Source organism: Brachyistius frenatus, unplaced genomic scaffold, assembly GCF_029030835.1.
Source record: "Brachyistius frenatus isolate BFR_SWC_R1_liver_20210118 unplaced genomic scaffold, ASM2903083v1 Contig_2, whole genome shotgun sequence".
Classification (NCBI taxonomy): Eukaryota; Metazoa; Chordata; class Actinopteri; family Embiotocidae; genus Brachyistius; species Brachyistius frenatus.
Window position 1 is genome coordinate 5,412,668 of NW_027210601.1, and position 23,211 is coordinate 5,435,878.

The window sequence follows — 23,211 nt, forward strand, 5'->3', positions numbered from 1 at the left end:
ACCCCCCCTCCCCCCCATCTGCTTTCTTTCTCCCCGTCTGTGTGCGCGCGCACACACACACACACGCACGCAGGCACGCACACACACACACAAGCTGTAAATGTACATAATTTGCTGTATAATAGCAAGTTTCCCAGTGAGCACATGAAATGAGCATGGGGTCTGTTCCTGTCAGCTCCCTGCTACCACCAGTCCTTACTTTGTGCTTTAATACATTTCCTTAATTGGATGAGGAAGTTTGCAACTGAAGTTTTGTGCATTTTGTTTCAGTGGCTTTAAAACCTCCTCAACACCCTTTTCTGATTTCCTCAGTCTGGTTTCTTTCTTTCCCTCCAACACATCCTCCCCTGGCCTCCCCCACCATCCATTCCTCTCCTCCCCTCCCTTTCACTCCCTGTCGAATTGTGTCCTTGACTGAACTCACTCGCTCACAGTCCCAGACAGCCTGGGCAAAGCCCAATACTCAGGGAGGCTCTAAAACACACACACACACACATGCCAACACCTCCCTTAATCCGTCAAAGAAGCTGTATGCTATGGACACGATTACCAATGGCAAGAACAGAATGTGTATTTAAATATTTTGCACCTCAGATACATACATGATATGTAACAGACAGATATACCATTTTTTTTCATCACAAAAACCACCAAACAACACAAGACCACAGAAAAAGAAGGGAGAGAGTGAAAGAAAGAATGAGGCCCCGCCAAGACTTTGGTGTGTCTGGGGAGCTTCACTTCTTTTGACCCCACAGGCACGCGCACGCACACACGCACACACACACGCACACACACACACACACACACACACACACACACACACACACTCTCTCTCTCTCTCTCTCTCTCACACACACACACACACACACACACACACACACACACACACACACACACACACACACACACACACTCTCTCTCTCTCACACACACACACAAACACACACATATGCACACGTACACACAAGTACATGCATTACTGCTGTCACGCAAAAGCACCCCCGGTCTCACATTCACACACAGAAAACAAGAGTCTCTTTGGGGCCGTTGTGTAATTTCAATGTCTCTTTCCCTTGTAGTTAAAACAGCAAAACACAGGATGTTGAGTCTCCATGCTGCAGTCCTCTCTCCCCCCCACCCAGAGCAGAGAAACCATGGCAGAACGCAGAGGAGGGCAAGTTGATGACGGGCCCTCAGAGCGAAGAGAGGCCCCCTGGCTTGGAGCTTGAGTCGTATGTACAGATGCTGGTATTTCAAGAGCAGAAACTGATTTAGTCCACTTTTCTCTTATGGGATACAACACAAGGAGTGCACAGAGCGAGACATTTGCGAGGCTCATGGTATTTAAAAAGTTGATTCGGGCTCAGATGCGGTTCAGGTTAGGGCACAAGACAGAAATGCAGGGTTAGTGGGGTTGAGTGCCGAACACGTTGCTGGTTTAGCAGAGGAAGGGAAGTTTGGAGAAAATAAACAGAGAGACAGAGGGACAGAGAAAAAGAGCAAGAGCGGTGTGATCATAGTTTGTCTATTTTTGCAAACAGACAGAACAGAACCGGAAAGGTTTGGCGAGATACAGACTTCTGGGAAACGGAGTCCTCCTCGTATCACAGCAGGACTCCAAAGGGATGAGGAAATAGGTTTGTCTCTGTCCGTGAGCGTCTGGTAATCATCTGTCAGCTCCTCCTGGCCGATCCCTCTTTCCATAGCAAAGTGTGCGTGAGTGTGCACATGTTTGATTTTATGTGGTCATGTTTAGGTAGTGAACTTATCTGCACATGCGTGTGTGTGTGTGTGTGTGTGTGTGTGTGTGTGTGTGTGTGTGTGTGTGTGTGTGTGTGTGTGTGTGTGTGTGTGTGTGTGTGTGTGTGTGTGCGCGTGTGCATTTGTGTAGGTGCATGCTTGAGTGTGTGCGTTGCGATTGATCTTGATTGTCAATGCTGGAGAATTAAAGCTTTACTGTCCAAAGCTGGCAGCTGAATTCTCACCGTTCATTTTACAGTCTCTCACAAAGAAGTCCCCGTAACAAAAAAAAAGAAAGACAGAAAGAAATAAAGAAGAAAAATGTTTGCAAATCTGTAAAAGCTTGGATTGAATGCACCTGAAAGAAAAAAAACAGAGAGGGAGAGACAAAGATGAAACGAGACAATGAAAAGAGTAATATGAGACGATGATATTTTTGGCAGTGATAAAATATATAAGATTTTTTCTATTATTTTAACAGTTCTATGAAAGCATACTGTACTATGAGTGAAGCCATATTCCCATTGATATGGACCTTAAAGTGGTGTTTAAATAACGTAATGAAGTGTTGCTGTGTCACACTCCATTTTTATAGACTTAAAGACAAGGTGTGATCAAAAAGTTCAGGTACATGGTGCATTTGAGATGTCACCATGGATTTTGCGAAAATTTGCAAAAAAATGTCATCCTGCCCCTACCTTCAACGTGCATCAAAGTTTGTTTCAAACTCGGGGAAAATGGCAACAAAGACCCTTGAAACGCTTCAGAAAGCCTGCGGCAATGAAGCAATGAGCAGGGTGAGATGTTTTAAGGGGCATTCGTGTTTCATGAGGGGCGGAGCGTCCCTGCCCAAGACCGAAAAAGGCGCATCAGGTCAGGAGCGTGACCATGTAGGTTATCTTAAGACGCTCAGGGGGTCATCCCTCAGGGTCAGAGTGTTAATGTCGAGTTCTCCTGTGATGCTCTGAAGGGTCTGAGCGAAAACATGCCGTGCAAACGACTTGAACCGCGGCGCAACGGCAACTGGGTTCTCGAACATGCACCACACGCACCCGCACTTGAAAACACACTGGCAACCACCCAATGGTCACACCCAACACCCCTTCTCGCCGGATGTCTCCTTACTTTTCTGTTCCCCAAAAGTTCAATCTGAAGGTTCGCCATTTTAGACACTGTGAAAGAGATCCCGAAGGAACCGCTTGACAGGACGTCCAGGAAGGCAGGAGCACTGGGAGCAGTGTGTCACTGCACAGGGAGACTAGTTTGAAGGGAATGTTGACTAGATTCAAATCAGGTATCATTTTTATTTGTTATAGTTGCGGTCTCTGACCTTTTGGATCGCACCTCGTATGTGTACTTTAACTTTAGTGTTAGTTGGACTCTCACAGCTTGGAAATGTGTTTAAGTACAAGCCAGGGAAAAAACACCTTCAAATATGACAGAAAACTTCCATTAAATTGGCCAAATGTAAAAATATGAACCAGAGACGATGTGGGGCAGGACTCAAAGATGAGGTGCTGGGGGAGCACAGTAAAAAAAAACTTTAAAGCCTTGGTAGACACACAGTCCTACACATTGTAAATGCTTTATTTGGTTATTCATACCTTTTTTTGTGCAAAAATACTGCTCATGCACACAAATGTCTGTTTTGCTTGTCTGAAGTTTGGATTATATTTGATGGATCATCACTAAAAAGTGCTGCCTTTCAAACACTATGTCAGTCAGACATTCTAACTGTGATTGAGATGAAAATCTGAGATGATATTTGTTGTTATAAGGCTATGTTTTTGGGGATTTGTAATAATATTATTATTAATAATAATAGCACTAAAAATCCATTTACGTATCAATTATTCAACTGCTTTAAAAATATTGGCAAGGTTTTTTTGACGTACTCGCTATCAATAAAATACGTTATCAAACACAGCTCTGGAAATGTCTATCCTGGTTCCAGTGGTAGTCCTCAGTTTGAGGATGACCTATTTGTTGATATGAATGTTACACAAACTCACCTGCTGTTACAGGCTGGTGACGCTGAAGCTGTCATCATTGGCTGGGTCCAGGAGTTGGCACAGCACCCCACCACCCTGAGCCGCCTGGGAGGGGTAACGGTGTCCCATGCCCTGGTAGGATTGTTGGGGCAGGGAGTAGCCACTAGTGTCCTCCTGATGGGGCGAGGAGTCCAGGGGTGGTTTGGGGTATGGGGAGGGAGGCAAGGCGCCCTGGCGATGGCCTGTGCTCATGGCGTGGGGAGTCAGATCCCTCTTGTGGGGGGTCATGGCGGAGGGAGGGCTGCGCTCCTCATAAAGCACGGGTGTTGAGTGGAGGCTGGGGCTGGGGTTGGTATGCGGGGTGAGGTGGGTGTTGAGGCTGGTGTGCGCGTTGTGGTGGGGCTGATTGTTGGTGTGGGGGCTTGGGTGGGAGAGGGGGTTGCTCTGGAGGTGTGAGGTGGTATGTGTGTTGGTGTGTGAGCTCAGGTTTGCCTGGGGCTGCGTGTTATGATGTGTGTCATGGGGAGTCGGGGTCATAGGTGTGTGTGTGTTTGCATTTGGGCTAGTGAGTGAATTGCCATGAGTATTTCCATGAGGACTTGTGTGCGGGTTGCTGTGTGCATGCACGGCTGTATTTGAGTGTGTGCTGTGGGAGTGTGGGCTCGGGCTGCTGCTGTGCGATGTCTGTCCGTACCAATAGGGGGAGCTGCAGTAACTGGGGGAGTCATACTGTGAAAACTGGGGATCTTTTGGAGGGGGACGGTGTGAGGGACTCAGTGCAGTGCCACAGTGGGGTGTTAATCGCGGGGAGGGGGAGCAGGAGGGGGAGAAGTTCCTGGAGGAGACCATGTGGTAAGACTGGGCTGGAGGAGGGGTGGGCTTGGGGGGGTAAGGTGGAGATGAGACACCAGGTGAGAGGGAAGACGAGGACTCTCCAGGGTATAATGCCGGATATCGCTCCTCGGAGGAAGGTGTGGAGGGGTGGGCAGAGTAAGGGGAGGGGTACTCGCAGGGGTCCTGGAGGTAGCTGGACGGTGGAGCAGGATTAGGAGTGGCCAGGGGAGAGAGGCTGCTACTGTCTCCGCTGTAATAATCCAGCCCTTCCTGGAACAGCCCGGACCCCTCTGGACCCCCAGCAGACACTAAAAGTCCAGGTGCTGACGCAGAGGCAGCCTTGCCCCTGCCTTTGGACCCTGACGGCCGCTCTCTCTGACAGGGAGACAAACCTCCTCTGCCGCCTCTAGACCCTCTGCCCCGTCCTCCAACCCCTCCCCGCTTAGGTCCAGGAGTAGGTGTTGGGGAGGGACTGGATGGGGAATCAGAATGTAAAGCAGAAGCCACTTCTCTTTCTGACTGCGGTTCAGTCCGTTTCCTGCGACCACGGCCTGGTTTGCTGGTCCCCCCCCCCTGGAAGAGGACGTTTTGGCTCCAATTATACGAAGGCCCTGAGGCACTCTCGTGCCAATCCATCATCAATTTCTCCAGGTTGGACAGACTTGATTGTCCCCCTTCTCCACTAACAGAAGCAGCCTCACTCTGTTTGTATGGGCCACCTATGGAGATCGGTCCACCACTAGTGGCTGCAGAGCCCAGATGTGAAGAGTCCGAGGAGGATTCTGACAGAATTTCAGGAAACGGTTGTCGCTTGGCCTTCTGGGGGGTGTAGTTTGAGATATCCAAGATGTCTTTGGACTCACTGGAGCCATATTCACTATAGCCATGATACTGAGGGCCAAAGCTGTCAGTTGACCAGCCACCAAAACCTTGTCTGAAAAGAAATAGAAATATACCAACACATATTAGAAAACACAAACACTTGAGTTTATTTCAATCAGTTTCAACAATCATTGATCGGAGCCTGAAGAGAAAACTCTGAATGCAGGTTCTGACACTGAATTCTTAAGACTACATCCAGATTCAGAAATTATCGACATCCATACAAGCATATTTTGAAAATGCTTATCACATGATCATTCATGTACACTGGCCATGCCACCCAAAACCAGTGATGCACCGTATTGGTGATTCTGAGACTGGCAAGGTTTTGGCATGAGTAGGGAAACTGTTCAAATAACAGCTTGCCTCCAGTGCATGTAGGCAGTAGTAGCATAAAATGCAGAATTTAACTGCACAACAGCTGATAACATAGACAAGGTCAGCAACACCTATATTTCACTATCCATGTTGAACTAACTATTGTTAGTCAAGGCTAATGTTGTTTTCTTCCAGAAAAGAGGCGTCATGAATCAGGGAAGGACACGTTGTGACTCAATCAGGGAGCAAATGTCTGTGTCATTGTTTTTGAAAGTCTGTGCTTCCGCCGTCCAGATTAAAACGCAATCCTGGAGTTTTCAAAGTAAAACAGGGTCAGCAGTGTTTTCAAAAGTCTCTGTCTTAGGGATTTGAAAAGGCCAGTGATGACCCCAGGCGTAAACAAAGCAAAAGGCATGCGTTTTCAATTGAAATCAAATCAGTGTGGATGTAGCCTAAAATGAGTAAGCACGGTGCACTTTTAGCTCGTTAATTAGTATGCGGTGGTCATGGTTAAATGGAAAATTATGTGCTAGAGTGACATATTTATTTTGAGTAATTCATATCTCTTTGATTCTGTTGTGATCAGACCTGAGTCAGAATTAAATTCATTTTCTAAGGTAGAAAAAAATGTAGTTTCATATTTATTTACATCCCATTCATATCAAGTCAAATTTTTGTGTGAAACAGACCGCCGCAAGTCATTTACCTGTAGCTCCACTGATTGGAGTTGTACTGTCTGAAGCCTTCTGGAGAGGAGGAGTTGAAAGGGCTGCTTTTGGCCACAGACATGTAGCCTCCTCCCGGTGATGTGGGTCCTGTCGACTCCCCCCGCATCCCGGAGGAATGACCAGGATATCCACAATAGCCCCGCTTGGCTGCTGCCTGATAGCTCGAAAAACCCATTTGACCAACCGGGTTGGCCTTACCACTGCTGTGTCCAGACCCGTATGCATAGCTGCAGTCTGAGGACCTCTGCGGCACTGCAGGAGAGGAGCAGGAGAAGCCAGAGGAGTAGTGGCCATAAGAAGCAGGATGGGGGGAGCTGGGAGAGTGTGAGAGAGATGGAGGAGTGGATTTAGGATAGGTAGAAGTGGTGGGGGATGTTTGGGCCAAGCTGCTGTAGCTATATGGAGGCCTGGCTGAGGAGCCATGTGTCTGGGTTGAACCCTCCACCACAGAACTTCCACCCTTAGTGCTCCACTTAGGAAATGCAGGAGACCAGCTGTGACTGGTAGCCGGGCTGGATGGCTCAAAACCAGGAGTGGTTGAAGCTTTGCGGGCTTCTGACTGTGAGGAGGAGATGTCCAACAGATCTGAGGAATCATCAGAGTCGAGCAGGGACCGAAAATAACCAGCAAAAAGGCCTTGGGAGTCTTCCCCTGCTGGCCCAACCCCCCTGCTTCCTCCTGGACTGCCGTAGCCACCTCCCCGTCCAACCTCACAGGAGGAAAAGCCCCCCCTTGGAGATCCACAGAGCTGATACCCACCCAAAACTTTCGCCTTGTCCATCAGTCCCTCCTCCCCCCAGCCACCTGCCCCGTTGGGCCAGTCCTGCCCCATGGACACCCCACCCCCTTTCAATGCGCCATTTTTTCTTATGCGTCTCTTCTTTACTTTCTCGCCCCCAGGCTCTGTTCCTATCATACCCCCTCCCCGACCCACTCCACCCACACCCTTCCCTCTTTTCCTTGGTAATCCATGCTCGGACAGGGGGCTCAGCTTCTGCTTTTTTCCAATGGATTCAAAGAAGTCACTGAAGGTGCTCTTATTGCACTCACTGCCCCCAATACCCCCTGCTGCTCCTCCACCTCTTCCAACACCCCCTCCTCTGCCACCCCGGGGGCGTCTACACCCGGTCAGCCGGTGGAGCAGGGTGGATATTCCGGGGTTTTCCAGGGGGGCATGAAAGCTTTCTGGCTCACTAGGTGTCCAGCAGCGAGGGGGAGAACAGCGGCCAGTGGTAGGCTGCTGCCGGTTCAAAAAGGCCAGTTTGGAGAGAACGTCCCCATATTCTGTTTTCACATCGTTAGTATCATTAACATAGGATGGATAAGGATAAGGGAGTTTAGTCCGTCGCCGCCTTCGTGGCTTCTTGGCCTGGTCTCCATTACCGCCAGCATTCCCGGTGTTAGGTGGCTCCCCCTGTATTCCTGGCAGAGCCTGTTTAGGCGGTCGTCCCCGCCTGCGTTTTAGAATAACAGGTAGCTCTCCAGGAGGGAACATCACCATCACACTCTTCCCATTGTTCTTCATGCGGAGAAGTGCGGTCGGCTCTCGAACTGCCTCTGAGCCCTCCAGACTGCCATCCGGACCTTTCTCTGGCCCCGCAACTGTCTCCATATTAGAAATTTTATAGCTCTTCTGTCGACGGCTAAGGCTGACAGGAATGCGAGCCACCTTGACAACAATCTTCCTCACCTGTAAAGCAGAGACCAACACAAAAACATATGTAACAGTAAAATGTCAAATCATCCTTTCATACATGGTGTGACATTGTCAAAAACAAACCACAGTGGTAGGAAACTATAAATCAACTTACGCCAACGTAATGCCCACGTCTGCGGTTGTTGGCAGAACATACCCCCACCGTGGCGACAGGTTCCTGCTTCACAGTTAGTAGAGGTGCAGGGATGGTTGACGCGTTGGCAAATGGGAGATGGGGGGTAGAACGATGCTGGATGGCCTGAGCTGCCTGACGCTGTTTCATTACACTTTTAGGTGCTGCTTTGTGGACAGATTTCGGTGCGGGCCTTGACCTGGATTTAGGTCCAGGCTTATGCCCAAGTCTGGGCCCAGGTTTAGGCATAGCTTTAGGAACAGGTTTAGGTACAGGTAGAGCAAGAGCAATGTCTGTATGACAGGTAGCTGTGGAGAGAACAGCCTCCACCGACGAATGCTCTTCTTTATCGCCAACAGCCACCTCCTCCTCTTTAACCCTCCATATCTTCTCCTCTATTACTTCATCCTCTTCCTCTCCTCCCTTCTCCCTCCCTGCTCTTTTCTCCCCATCTTCTGCACTTCGGCGGAGGCGGGAGGATTTGCGCAGGTGGCAGGGGAAACGGGGACGTCCAGAGCTACGAAGTGCATACTTCTTTTCTGTTTCCACAGGAAGAGGAGAGGACTCTGTGTTTGGGTTTGGACCGGTAGGGACTGGACAAAAGGTTGAAGGTATGTCTCCCTCTGCAGTCCGGACTGGCACTGCCAGCTGATTGGTGGAGGCAGGAATATTGCCAAGCGCCAAAGACAAAGGCTGAGGTGAGGTTTTGTGTATGGCCTCTGGTGTGAGAGTTTTGGAATTTTCTGACCCTACAGAACCTGTATGTTTGTTGATATCCATGTGTCCGCAATTATCCATGTGTGCGTGTGAAAAAGACTGTGCATGCACGTCTGGGTCAATGTGTGTTTGCATGTTTCTCAGTGTCTCTGCAAACGTATGTGTCCCAGCGGTGGTGTGAGTCTCCGTCTGCCTCCGTCGGCAGGTGCTGTGCCCCAGCCTTCTCTGTAGATGGAGGCCGTTGGCCAGGGTGGAAGGGGGGACGTGTTCGGAGGTCACCAGTGCCAGTCCATCATGCGAGGGATCATGGAACCCCCCCTGGAGCCCGAGCTCCTTGGTCCAGAACTCAGGCCCTTCCAGCCCCTCGATCCCCAACACACAGCCCTTTTCCTCGGCCTGAGTCTCACCACAGTCCACTGGAGCCCCAGTTTGGCTTGAATGTAGGTGATCAGACAAGCCACTCATTCAGTGGGCAGGTTTGCTGGTAGTAATGGTGGAAACAAGGGAATGTTTTCAGCTGTATTTCTTCTCAGTAGCTCTTTCTCAGAGCGGGCATGAAAATTCAAAGACCTGAGGGCAGAAATAAAAACCAATATTATAAACTAGTTAGGAAGACCATGACTATAATAACATCTCCTTGTTGAGTATAAGACATTTGATCCAAACTTATTGCCTCTAAATATATCGGCCATTGTGGGGCATCAATCATGCTGTACATACAAACATCAAACATTCGCAGCACAGATGGAATTGTGATTGTGATAGAATTGTCAAAATTTTTGGCAATGGGCCACAAATCTAATATGTAATGCACTCTCTTCTATTAACTGTGCCACCCACACAGCAGCAATACAACATTAGATTACATTCACCATTCATATCCTGCACAGTTGGTTGCTTTTACCAAATGGTTGTGGCGCTGATTCTGATTTTGATTCTGAGTTGAGCCTCACTCTGTCTGCCTGACTGGCTCCGTTCTGCAGGGGATCATTGGGTCATCAATACTGCAGTGGAGAGCTCACATACTTCTCTCTCTCCCCCTCTGCTCCTGTCTTTTGCCCATGGTTGCTATAGTGAGAGAAAGACAGACACAAAGACACACGAGAGACAGACGGACAGACATAGGACAGGGAAGAGAGTTGAGGAAGGTGGGAGAAACGGGGAGTGGGGAAAAAAAAAAAAAAAAGAGTGTGGAGGAGGGTGGAGCAGAGAGAGAAAGAGAATAAGAGATTAGTACATGATGTCACAGCATGCATCAGGCCAGACTAGAATCAGTATTTTGGTGAGGGCTGCACCATCTCGCATCAGACGCAATTATTTTGGAGGATGACTTGCAGTATAAATGTTTAAAGTCCTATTGTAGTTAGTGTTTCATTTGGATGTGCTCCAGTGTTCCAGCAGATTGTAGATACACATGCAAGCCAGGTGCCACCGCTCTCTTCTTCATCTAGCTTTATACTGTTGATCATCACTATATGTCAATAACCAGATTCACAGGATTGTGTACAAGATTGAGCGTGTTTTGATATATAAACATCCTACGAAATTTGAGTAGATGTTCAAAATTCTCAATTAAAATAAACAATTGAATAGTGTTGAAAAGCAGACGCATACTCACACCGCATGCCACTTTTTGCCAAAACTATTCAAATGCATAACAAAACAGTAGACTTAAGAGGGTGCAACAAGAACGAGAATGTGCGAATAATCGCAGCCACCAGGGGGAAGCAGAGAGGTGATGAACAGAGAGGTGTTAAGAGGATGGAGATGAAGGTGACAGAAAGACAGGAACGATGAAGGGATTATAGAAACCCAGAGCAGAGGAGATGTACAGACAGAAGTATTATGAAATCTGGACCACATGTGCTGTCAGACTCACATGTGACTGCACGCATTCAAACCCAAATACAAGCAGGCTTGCAACGTTTGCGAGCATGTATGCACACGGCTGGCTCCAGCGCCGTACCACACACTCCACATTCAACACAATTATGTCCATCGTCAGATCCCTCTGCCTCCCTCTCCAACATATGGTTCTGATTAGGAGGGAGGAGAAGGACATGGAGCGAGAGAGAGAAAGGAAGAAGGGGATGAGAAGAGGAGGGGGAGAGGAGGAGAGGAGGTGGAAGACACGAGAATGAGTGGGTGAGAAAGTATGAAAAGGACGAAGAAAGAGGTAGTACAAGGAAGGTGAAAGACATGATCGAGACGGGGAAAGAATGGTGATAGACAGAGGCAGACAGATTTTAGCAATTTGAGCAAAATGAGGGAGAAAAAGTTGGCGAGGAGGAGGAGGACAAAGCAGTAGAGGAAGAGGAGGAGGAGGACGAGGAGGAGGAGTGGGAGAGTTTTGCTGTAGCAGAGTTTGGGGCTGCACACATGGAGCAGAGCAACCTCTGAGGAATGACACAACTGGGACAGACAAACATGGAGACGAACACACACTCACACACACACACCACAGATACTTTCTTTAACCCCCACACCCACCGCCTCTCGTGCCCAGTGCTGTCGCCCTGCCTCCCTCCCTTCCCTCGCTCCCATTCTCGTTCTCACTTTCTCTCCAGTCTAATTAACAGCACTCATTAATTAAGGCTTCATCTGACCAATTTGCGAGAGAGGGAGGAGAACACATCACACATGCTTTAATTAAACATTGCGTCACATGTGCTTACACATACATGCACATGCTGTCACTCAAAGACACACATGCACCGCGACACATACTAACACACGAACTCACATGCAAATATGCCCCCACAGCTTCATCCTCCCACACACTCGCACATTGATTTACACATAAAGACAGACACATCACGCACACATATGTGGTCGCACACGATCGCACACAAAACAAAGACACACATGCAAATATCCCTCTACTGTGCTCTGCGGGGGGCATTCTGACAGGGTTTAGATGCCAGCCAATCAAACGCTCCCACTATGATTCATTGTTTAAGCAAACACTCCTGGCATCCATCAGCCGCCATTCCAATATAATCACCGTCATACGTAGCAAATGCGTTTTGGTGCATTTTACTGTGAATGGCTCTGGGGCTTTGGAACACACAGTGGCGTAGTATTGTCTCTGTGAAAACAACCGATGGTGCGCGCTGCTCCCACATGATGATCTGTTGAATCCGTTTCACAAAGAGCAGCTCTCATATGAATGATATTGTTTGAACGCTTTTGATCTTCTACATTTTTTCCACTTTCTCCAAAAACTTTTTGCCGTTATCGTGCGACAAGGCAACAACAGCACAACATGCCTCAGAGTGTATGTGCGCACATGCCAGAGAAAAATCTGAGACGAGAACATGTCAATTTTCAATTTGGGCCAATGCCCTGTTGTGCATAGTCTGAGAGGCGCAATGACTCTGTTCATGGTAGCTGTACAGCATATCTATTCTCTTCCCATCTATCTCACTGCCACAAAGGCTTGCAGACTCACAGGCCTGCCAGCAGAAACCCTCAATGAAGAGCTAGACCCTGTGTGCATGAGTGTCTATGTGTGTGTGTGCGCGCGCACGCACGTGTGCGTGTGTGTGTGCTCGCGAGTGTGCACGTGAACGAGTGTGTCTTCCAGGGTGTGTTTGTAAAAGCACTCACTGAGCTCTAACGGGTGTGCAGTTGTTGCTAAGAGACAGGCAGCAGCACCGAAACAGCATGGGTGGGGGGTGGGGGGGTTTTAAGGGAGGGGGACATAGGAGAGAGAGAGAGAGAGAGAGAGAGAGAGAGAGAGGGATGGGGGGGTGAGGGGGGTGCTCCACCGAGAGGTTTAGACAGATAAGAAGAAGAAGAAGAAGGGGGGATAAAACAGAGAGAGGGAGTGAGATGGAGAAAGTGTATGTGAGGCCAGGAGAGAAGGGGAGGGTGGGAGGGGGAAGTGGGTCAGGGGGTCCACAGAGACTGAGTGACACCGTGCAGAAACTCAGCTAGCATCAGTCTCTCGTTCCTCCACATCACCTCAACCCCGACGAAACCCCAACCTGCAGCTCGAGCAGCCCTCAAACCTACACCCAACGGAAACCATCCAGTCAGAAGTCAGAGAAAAATAACGCAAAAGACAAGTGACAAAACAACTTGACGGCAAACTGATTTCAAGTCATCTGCGAGATGTTTCCAGTTGAACGTGGTGGAAGAAAGACGGGTTGTGTTCCAGCCAGGAAATGTGGTTTCACTCAAACACTATACATTACACGACGTTACCCAGCATCAGTTCAGAGTGATCAACTAACTGCAACCGTGTGGTAATTAAATCAAAAACTAGACCATGAATTTGAGGTTTTTCCGTGAGGAACGCTTTAATTGGCGATGCATTCGTAATCCATTTCATCCTTTCAGATTGACGATTAAAGAAACAAACTTTATCATCCAGAGCAGCGTCACTTGTCCAGGACAAGCGGTGGTGGGATGTAACTAAGTATATTTACTTTAAGTGCTTCTCTATGTGTACAAATTTAAGGTACTTGTACTTTACCCGAGTATTTCTACTTCATGCAGCTTTATGTGTTTACTCCGCTACATCTCAGAGGCAAACATTGTACTTTTTACAGTTTTTGTTACCAGCTACTTTTAAGAATACAATTTTCCATACCTTACCTGTCCATTGGAAACCATGCATATCACACTGTTTTTTGGGTTTTTTTTTTTTATTGTTGTTGATAAACTGAAGGACCAAATTTGAGAATATTCTCCAACTTTAAGATAAATTATTTAAAAACCCACTTGGATTAGCTGGAAAATGTCACGATGCTGAAAGCAGGACTGTTTATCTGAGCTCATGAAAAGTTGACTTTTCAGAGATGTGTGGTTCTTCCAGGACACTGATGCCCCAATCATCTGTTTATCTTATAAAATATGAAGCACTGCTGTAAATTAAACCATCCGACCATATAAAGTGGTTAAAATGAGCTCAACCTTAAACATTTACAGCAATAAAATGCAACATGCACATCAAGGCAGCCATAATATTAATCAAAAAAACACCCCATTTAATAGTGAAACACTGACAGGGGGGCATTTTACTGCACAATGAGTACTTTTACTTTTGATACTTAAAGTAGGTTTTTCTGCAGATACTTAAATACTTTTACCTTTATTTTTATATAAAATAATATATATATATATATATGTATAATATTTTTTAAAAATTATTTTAAAAGTGCAGTATTAGTAATTTTACTTAAGTAAAGGTCCTGAATACGTCCTCCACCTCTGACGACAAGAAAAATCCCATCTAACAGAAACCCGACACCGTCCTTAACTTATAGGTTGACATATTGGATTAAAAGGAATCATTTTTCTTCCCATGGTGGGAAAAAAGTTTTCAGTATTATGCAAAGTTAAGCCAATTTCTGCAAAGTTTTAAAGTTCTAAATTAACAAAACTGTCAAATTTTTAAGTTCTAAGGTCCTGCCTTGACCGCAGTGCTTTGCAGCCCAGCAGGCATTAACAGTGAGCAGCTGAAATTTAAGCACATCCAAACTCTTCTAATCAGCAGACCTGGGTTGTCTGAGAGCTTGAGGTGCTGGTACGAGTGTGCCAAAGGGGGCGGCGAGGAGTGTTATATACACACACACACACACACACACACACACACACACACACACACACACACACACACACACACACACACACCGCAGCACTGGGGCCGCCATGCCTGCACACAAATTACCACCAGCAGCCCATCAGAACAGAGCTGAACTTATGGCTGCAGCTCTCTACACACACGTCAGTCAAACAGAGACTTCCCAGCGACCTCAGGGACACTCACCCCCTCCACCCACACCCCCCCTCCCTCCGCTCCGACCTCTCCTCTCGTTCTCACCCACTCACATCCAGCCCGCCCTGCTGTCCCCCCTCCTCCCCCCCCCACACACACCTCCTTTTAACTCCAAAAGAACCACCACCACCTCCCCAGCTGCAGGAAATTCCTAATGATCTCCATCATCAGTGTGTGCGCTGTATCTCCTGCCAAGAGCAGGCTAGTGCACAGGCACGCACGCACGCGCACACACACACACCAGAAACATGCACACAAAAGCATATAAATGAACAGAGACCAACACATAAACCATATGTGCGGACAAACAAAAAGGCAGACAGACGTTCAGACAGACACACATCTAACGTAAACAGACTTCACACAGACCAGATACAGTGGCAGCACAGCCAAGGATGCACACTGGGGACAGGAGAAGTAGCTCAAAACACAAGAGAACACAAAATCAGGACCTCCCCCCCCACCCCCATTTGACTGTCTCACTCTTTGCCTGTCTCTCACAGTTGTTTCTGCAGGAACCTACATGCTGTAGTTATTTTAAGACCAGGAGGACTGTATTACCCCTTCCTCTTCCTTCCTCACTGTTCCTTCTCTCATCTCTGTGGCACCCCCCCCCCCGCCCCACACACACACACACACCTCCCGCCCCCAGTTTCTCTCCCACAACCTATGCTCCCACTCCCCAACACCCCTCCCTCATCTTCAACTGAGCCTGACAATTTCTCTCCTCTCTCACTCACTCTCCTGCAGGCAGTTTCCTGGCACTGCTGATGGCCGCCCCTCAGTCAGGTCATGTGACCAACCGCGCCAGCTGGGAACAGCTACGAGAGAGAGAGAGAGAGAGAGAGAGAGAGAGAGAGAGAGAGAGAGAGAGTGTGTGTGTGCACATGTGCACACAAACAGGGACACGCAGGGATATGTCTGGAAGCACATGCAAATACGGGACGATGAGACCAACCACTTACCGTAGGTGCGAACACAGAAACACTCCCACTTTCAGTTCACACAGGTGCACACGCACGCTGAGCTGACATGTGCACACAAACAAGTTCAGGCGAAGACACACGCGCACACTGACGCAAACTCCACAGAGGCACGCTGATGAGAACCCACAGACGCACTTAAAAACCACACACACATGAACGTCGTCACGAGTATCGACCTCACACACAAACCAGATGCTTGGACCCCGACACACACTCAGACCTTGAGGCCAGTGTTTTGGAGAGGGGCCTCTGTGCTGCGGCCCTGACTTCCTGACTCCTCCTCCTCCTCCTCCTCCTCCCTCCATACTCCTGTTCCACAGTTGCTGTGGGAGACGCTGCTGCAGCGCCCGTTGCCAAGGAGAAGGCTGCTGGCTGTTTGAACAACAATGGCCGCCTTGTGAACATTCCAACTGTAGGTACTGACAGCTCATCAGCCACAGCCTCAACATACACACCTCTCAAAGAGCACGCTTGGACACACGCGCGGGCAAACGCGCGCACACAAACACGCGCGCGCGCACACACACACACACATAACGCTCACACTGCACACCGACGCCACACCACTGTACCTCTCCAGTTCTTGGCCTTGAGCCTGAGCGAGGTAACGCTTTCAGAAACAAACACAATGAGGCATGCACACACACAAACACACACACACACACACACACACACACACACACACACACACACACACACACACACACACACACACACACACACATCTGTGCACGCTCTAAGAAATTATGACTTCTGCTGAGAGGATAAGAAACCCTTCCATCCCTCTGTCTACCTGCATCTCTTTACCATCTCTCTCTCTCTGTCACACACACACACACACATACACACACACGCGCGCGCACACACACACACACACACACACACACACACACACACACACACACTTGGTGCGCAGTGCATTCATCCATCTTCCCCCTTCTCCCCGACTACTCTCTGTCTTTCTCTCTTATCTCTTTCTCTCTCCTCCCCCTCCACAGCCTTCTGCTTTGACTCTCTCACTCTCTCTTCACTTGCTCATCCCATGCCTTTCCCTCTCTCTCTCTCCCTTTTCCATCTCAGGAAGTGTGTGTTCTCACTCTCAGGCACACACCATCATCCTAGCACACACACACACACACACACACACACACACACATGTGGAGGACACACATTCGCACACATACACACAATCTCTTTCTCTCCTGGAAGGTAGTGAATCTCTTCGTCCCTTGGGGGCATACACTTCCTCAGAGAAGGAGGGAAAATGGGAAAGAAGAAAGGGAACGAGAAACAAGGGTGGAATGGGCAAGAGAGGAGAAGGAGGAGAAGGAGGAGGGAGAAAGAGAGGAAGGAAGGGAAGAGGGTGAAAACTATATACACAGCAGGGATTTATAGACAGACCCCTTAGTGCTCTGATTATCTGTTCATACTGATGGGACGACATTGAAGCCACGCCGCCGGTGGAACGCTGAGACGGTGCTCAAGCCAAATTGGGTGGTGGTGGTGGTGGTGGTGGTGGAGGGGTGGAGGGTGTGGGGGGGTGTTGAGGAGAATCACTAACAAGTCGCTGCTTATCCTCTGACTCACTGTTTTTAAACACACAAACCCAGACACACGTATACGCACACGCCGCCGCTAAAAAAAAAAAACAAAGATAACTGGGACACGAGCATTAAGAAACATAAAAATCAGACGTACTGTACATGTGTAAAGTCTGATGATCTGCAGATAGGTGTGTGTGTGTGTGTGTGTGTGTGTGTGTGTGTGTGTGTGTGTGTGTGTGTGTGTGTGTGTGTGTGTGTGTGTGTGTGTGTGTGTGTGCGCGCGGTGTGCGTGTGTCATAGATGGCGGGTATGTGTCGAGTGCCAGACACCGAGAGATGCTTTTGTGCGTGTGTGTGTGTGTGTGTGTGTGTGTGTGTGTGTGTGTGTGTGTGTGTGTGTGTGTGTGTGTGTGTGTGTGTGTGTGTGTGTGTGTGTGTGTGTGTGTACGTCTCTGTGTCTGCGTGTTTTCCCCATCTCTCGCTCCTCTTTAATAATTGAGCCGATTCTGTCCAGCTTGTTAGGGAGGTACACAGCAGCTTCACACTCTGTCTTTCTCTCCTTCTCATCCTCTCACGCACAAGTCTTTCCCTCCTCGTCTCTCCATCTCGCCCTGCTCCCTTCATTTATCACTCCTCTTCTCCTTCCTGACCTCTCTCTCTCTCTCTCTCTCTCTCTCTCTCTCTCCCCCTCTGCCCCCCCCAGCTCTCCTCTCCCTCTTTCCTCGCAAATCCCTCCTGTTCTTTGACCTCTCCCTCGCCTCTCCTAGTTTCACCCCCCCTCCACCACCGCTGCCCTCCATCATCCTTCTCCTCTTGCGTCCCTTCCTCCCTCCCTCCATCCTCCTGAGGTGAGAGGTCGAAGCTTCCTCTCCACTGTCAGACTCAAACCGGCTGCAACCAGCCCTGTGGGGAAGGGAGAGAGAGAGTGGATGGGGGAGGGATTGTGTGGGGGAGACGAGGAGAATGAAGAGGTAGGTGAGGAAAGGACATGTAGAAAAGGAGGCAGAGGGAGCGAAAGGAGAGACAAGTGGACAAGACGAAGGAGACGAGGGTACTGACTGTGGAGGGAGGAGGGGGGGGGAGAGAGAGAGAGGGGTTGAAAGAGGGAAGGAGGCGAGAGAAAAGAGAAAGGGAGACGTCTTCTTTTGAGTCACTGCCTTGGGCTCGGAGGAGCCGTTTTATGAATGTATCGTGTGGGAGGTGACAGAATGGAGCATACAAACACTGCTTACACTAATGCTAAATGGTTGCTGTGTGTGTGTGGGTGCATCTGTATGTGTGTGTATGTGTGTGTGTGTGTGTGTGTGTGTGTGTGTGTGTGTGTGTGTGTGTGTGTGTGTGTGTGTGTGTGTGTGTGTGTGTGTGCGCGCGCGCATTTGCGTGCCTTTCCCTGCGTGCGTGTGGAGGGGGGAGCTGAACCACGCTTACCTGCCTGTGGCAAAAGCTATTTCACTTCAGGTGACGATTAGATTAATAGGAGTCATAAAAAAAAGAAGACCTTTCACCTCAAGGACAAAGTAATGACTAATTATTTTTTTTTGCCAGTGGTAGCTTATTGCATGGTAAAAATATTTAAAGTTGTGAAATATTCTGCAAATGCCTTATTACTTTAAAATTAAAGGTCCTTTGGTGGTTAAAGTTAGAGGTTTTATAAACGCAGACAGAATAAACCTCACAATGCAGCACGATATCCCTTATTGGGAAACAACAGCCATCTTCTGATGCGCTTAGCGTCAACTAAAGAAAAGCTCTATCCGACCAAATTGTGTCGCTATGAAGAGATGTAAATTTGTGCGCTGAAATCAAGTTTATCGTGTATTTTGGGAGGCACTTTAAGTCCTAAGTAATAATGGCCTGAATCATTCATTCACAATAGAGGTGTGAATTCCCTTTTCCTGAATGGCAGCATGTCTTGTGAAGAGTTCAAAGAGGAGCACCCGAGTGAGGTTCAGCTGACGTTCACAAAACATCTGTAACTAAATTTTTTTTTTTTTTTTTTTTTTTTAAAACCTCTTTGTTACATTTGACAAATCATGTACAAGCTAGAAGCCACGTTTATGAAATGACACACTTTGTAGCTGTAAGGAGAAGCCTGAGATGGTTTTAGGGCGATTCAGCATTTGAAGAGATCCAATCTCTGGTAGGATGTGCTTTCAGATTTAAACAATTGAAAGCTCTGTCTCATGGCAGTGTTTGTGTGTGGTCTCGAATTTGAGGTAAAGAATTTATCACAAGACCACAAAGAGCTTTTGACAGTCTCTGAAGTGAATCTACTTCATGTTCAGAGCTGATTTATCAACAAACTCTTCAAAGCCTCCATTCAACAGGTTGCACCATCCTGAACACGACTCAAAACTTGTGTGGAGGAAATTAATGCAATTCAGCGAATGTACTGTATCATTCAATGGCTCACGTGTGTGCATGAATATGTGTGTCCATTCTGTATTCTCCATCTCCATGACGACCTCCATATCAAGAGGACATCTAACAACGGCAACCTTACAGGCTGATAGGCAGAGAGAGAGGAAACAGGTGATTGGTTGAGCTGTCGGCTGTCACATCAGCAGGGTGTATGCACACACACACACACACACACACACACACACACACACACACACACACACACACACACACACACACACACACACACACACACACACACCCTGATTTGTCTGTGCCATCAACCTACACGCCTACAAACTGCAGCAAGGTGCAAACAAAAGGTACTTCCACAGCACACGCACACACAGACACACACACACTTGGAGGCACACATATGCATGCATACACACACACACACACACACATACGCACACACAACGATAGAGACACACACACAGATTTGAGACGAGATGTGGTGTGTTAGGTGCGCTGACCCTGCCAATGAGGACAGGAGGAACATCAACGGAGCTACAAGGCCGTTGCTATGACAACTAGCCCCGCTCACACAGGTAGGAAGCACAATAGGCCTAAGCTGTTATATGTTCACATTCTCTGTTTGTCACTCACTCTTTCTCACTCACACACACACACACACACACACACACACACACACACACACACACACACACACACACACACACACACACACACACACACACACACACGGCTATGCACTCAAGACAAGTCAGACAGAAAGCAGCTGAATGCCAAGGTAAAGCCATTTCCTTTTCATTCCAGCATTCACAGGGTTGGAATTATTCATTATGTCCAAGTGGATCTGCCAATAAGAGAACTCACTCTTCAACCAGCGACAGAGAGAGTGAGACTGTGTGAGTGTGAGTGAGACAGACAGACAGACAGACAGAGCATCACTCTGCATACTAACAGCACCTGCACTAGGGCAGCCTGTGCACGTCTCTGAGGGGCCCTTAAATAACGAACTGTCACTGCCCAGACACTGACATTGGCTTCTCCCATCCGCTCTCCCTTAGCTTCTCTGCACTCTGTCTTTTCCTTTGCCCCCCCTCCCTCCCTCCCTCCTCCATCCTTGCCCTCCCCTTACTAAACCACAGACAAGAGCTGATAATCACCACAATGAGTATGCCGTGTCTCCAACAAACTGGCTCTGTTGCCACTGGTGCAGGATGTGCTGCTGCTGTGTCCTGCCTAACTGCCCCGACAGCTCAGGGGGGCTGCCGAGATGGAAACCCAAAGGGCTGGACGCATGCTCACCGGGACTCTGCGTGTCTTCTGTTTATATGTAAAGCAAACATCTACCCATCAAAAGGAGGAGGGCTCACAGTCAAACCTATGTCTTATCGTCAAATTATTGGTAGAAAAGTCCCATCAAACTCACCCGCAGGTAAAATCTATAGTGACAGCAAATAAACAACAAGAAAAGCTGTGTGTGCGTGTGTTTGTTTGTGTGCCAGCAGTGTGGCAGAACCTGGGGAGGTACTGTATATGTTGCCCTGCCTACACTGTATATATATTCAGTGATAATGAGGCTAATAGGTGAGAATATTGTAAATGCTCAGAAAAAAAAAACCAAACAGGTGGGGGTACACAGGGTTCATTAAGCTCACAGTCTGTGTTTGTGTGTGTGCGTGTGCGTGTGTGTGTGTGCATGTAATTTGTGTGTTTGAACATCATCATTTAAGATCTGACCACACACGCTGCAAGCCAACAGTAAAGCCCACCCGGATGACCCAGCAGCACGAGCAGTAAGCATGCACAGCTCCGTCCCTTAACAGTAACGATGAGATTAATGAGAGAGAAAAAAAAAAAAAAAAAAAAACACTCAAAAAGAAACGCAGCCAGAGGTGCGCAGCACAGCTGGCTGAGTGGACAGTGAACAAATGTTTGGTGTTTTCTACACGAGACATCGTACGCGCACTCACCAGGAGAGAGAGAGAGAGAGAGTCTAGGGGGGGCTCGCGCTGCCGGCTGGAGCTGTTGCGGTGTCAACGCTGGGCTAGCGGCTCGCGCGGCTGTCGCTGGCGGTGCTCGCTCCTCTTCTCGCGCGGGTCACGGAGTCGTCGCCTCGGCGGCTGCAGCCGTCAGTGCGCAGCGTTCCCCCCTCATCCGAGGTCCCCGCGTCGCAGGGAGACAGTCCTCCCACATCAATGTAAACGTTGTCTCCTCCTGCCGTCGCGCGCCACCGTCTCAATGGAAAAAACCGCTCCTCTGGCTCGCGTCAATATCTGCACCCACAAAGATGGAAAAGCAAAAAAAAAACAAAAAAGGGGGAGAGATAAAAAAAAAAAAAAAAAAATTAAAAAAAAAATTGGGAGCAGGGATGTTGTTTCACAGTCTTCTCCCCGTATAAGGTGTTGACATAACCGTAGTCGAGCACCGTGCTCCGGTTTTGGTGACAGGTACGGGACTCCCCAGTATGCGGGAGGCGAAGATCGACCGTGCGCCCGTGCGTCTCTGCCTCTGCAATTCCAGGTCTCTGTCTCTCGTGCGCCCCAGTCTCCGCTGTGCCTCTCCAACGTGCCTGACTGTCAAAGCCATCCGGGCACCCGTAGCTGGCTTCACTCGCGCACCTATGGAACTACGGGAACTGTAGTTTTGTTTTTAAAGACAGCGAGCAAGCGAAGGAGGAAAGTGGCGACTGCGTGCTTGTGGGAAAATGTCTCGGGCTGTGCCGCAGTCAGTCCATTTCAAGTGATTTCAATTAATTTTATATCATTTTACATACACTTCAAATACTCACATTTGTATGCATGTACAATGTCTTTTTTTTCTTTTTTTTTTTTTCTTCTCACAGTTTCATGGTGTGTCCTCACCGCGATCCTGTGGCCGTCCACCAGCTGCTTGGCGATGTTTACTCTTCCTAACAGTGTCTAGCTTCACAAACTCCTGTTCTCATGTTTCCTGACTTTCTCAGATAGGTGCTTCATATTTTATACTCCTGCAACTGTATGCGCTGGACTGAAAAAAAAACAAAAACAATCACGGAAAGCACAGTGAGGCATTATCATGACTGGATCTAGCGAGCCAGAGCTTTCTGGTTTACCCAGAAGATATCGGGGGGGAGAAATTTCGCAGTTAGGATTTAAATGTGATTGCTGCGCTTGCTGTCATGTAGTTAAAATGATGCACCTATAAACTTCTGACGTTCCGATTAGTTTGAAGACGCTGATTGGCTAAAATTTTACATCATATGGTCATAATTTTAAGGAGCTACTGGCCAAGTTGCTACACAGACTGTGGGCGATTTCTGGACATAAATACATGAACATTAAAACGTTTAGGTAAAATAAATCGGCAAAGTCTTTTGTGTTTTTGCCTATAATATGTAGCCTTCTCGTTTTTAAGAATCAAAGGTGGAAGCCATACATATTTTTCATAGAGATAAACGTAAATATATTTAACATTGATCAAGTATACAGTAAAAACAAAACAAA

The 23,211-nt window shown here is 48.1% G+C and overlaps 1 protein-coding gene across 3 annotated transcripts; it reads right to left on the minus strand.

Moving 5' to 3' along the window:
* Positions 1-546: 546 nt before the first annotated feature.
* On the minus strand, positions 547-22,508 carry ahdc1 (AT hook, DNA binding motif, containing 1). Of its 3 annotated transcripts, none has more exons than XM_069695355.1 (6): positions 21,700-22,508; positions 9,947-10,110; positions 8,308-9,612; positions 6,475-8,186; positions 3,756-5,502; positions 547-2,101 (listed from the first exon to the last, which is right to left on the minus strand). In XM_069695355.1, exons 3-5 carry the CDS (start codon positions 9,505-9,507, stop codon positions 3,762-3,764), a joined length of 4,653 nt encoding a protein of 1,550 aa, XP_069551456.1. In that variant the 5' UTR covers positions 9,508-9,612; positions 9,947-10,110; positions 21,700-22,508; the 3' UTR covers positions 547-2,101; positions 3,756-3,761. The 3 variants fall into 3 exon arrangements, with proteins under 3 accessions (XP_069551456.1, XP_069551448.1, XP_069551466.1); XM_069695347.1 differs by having other exon boundaries at positions 9,915-10,110; XM_069695365.1 differs by lacking the exon at positions 9,947-10,110.
* Positions 22,509-23,211: the final 703 nt, after the last annotated feature.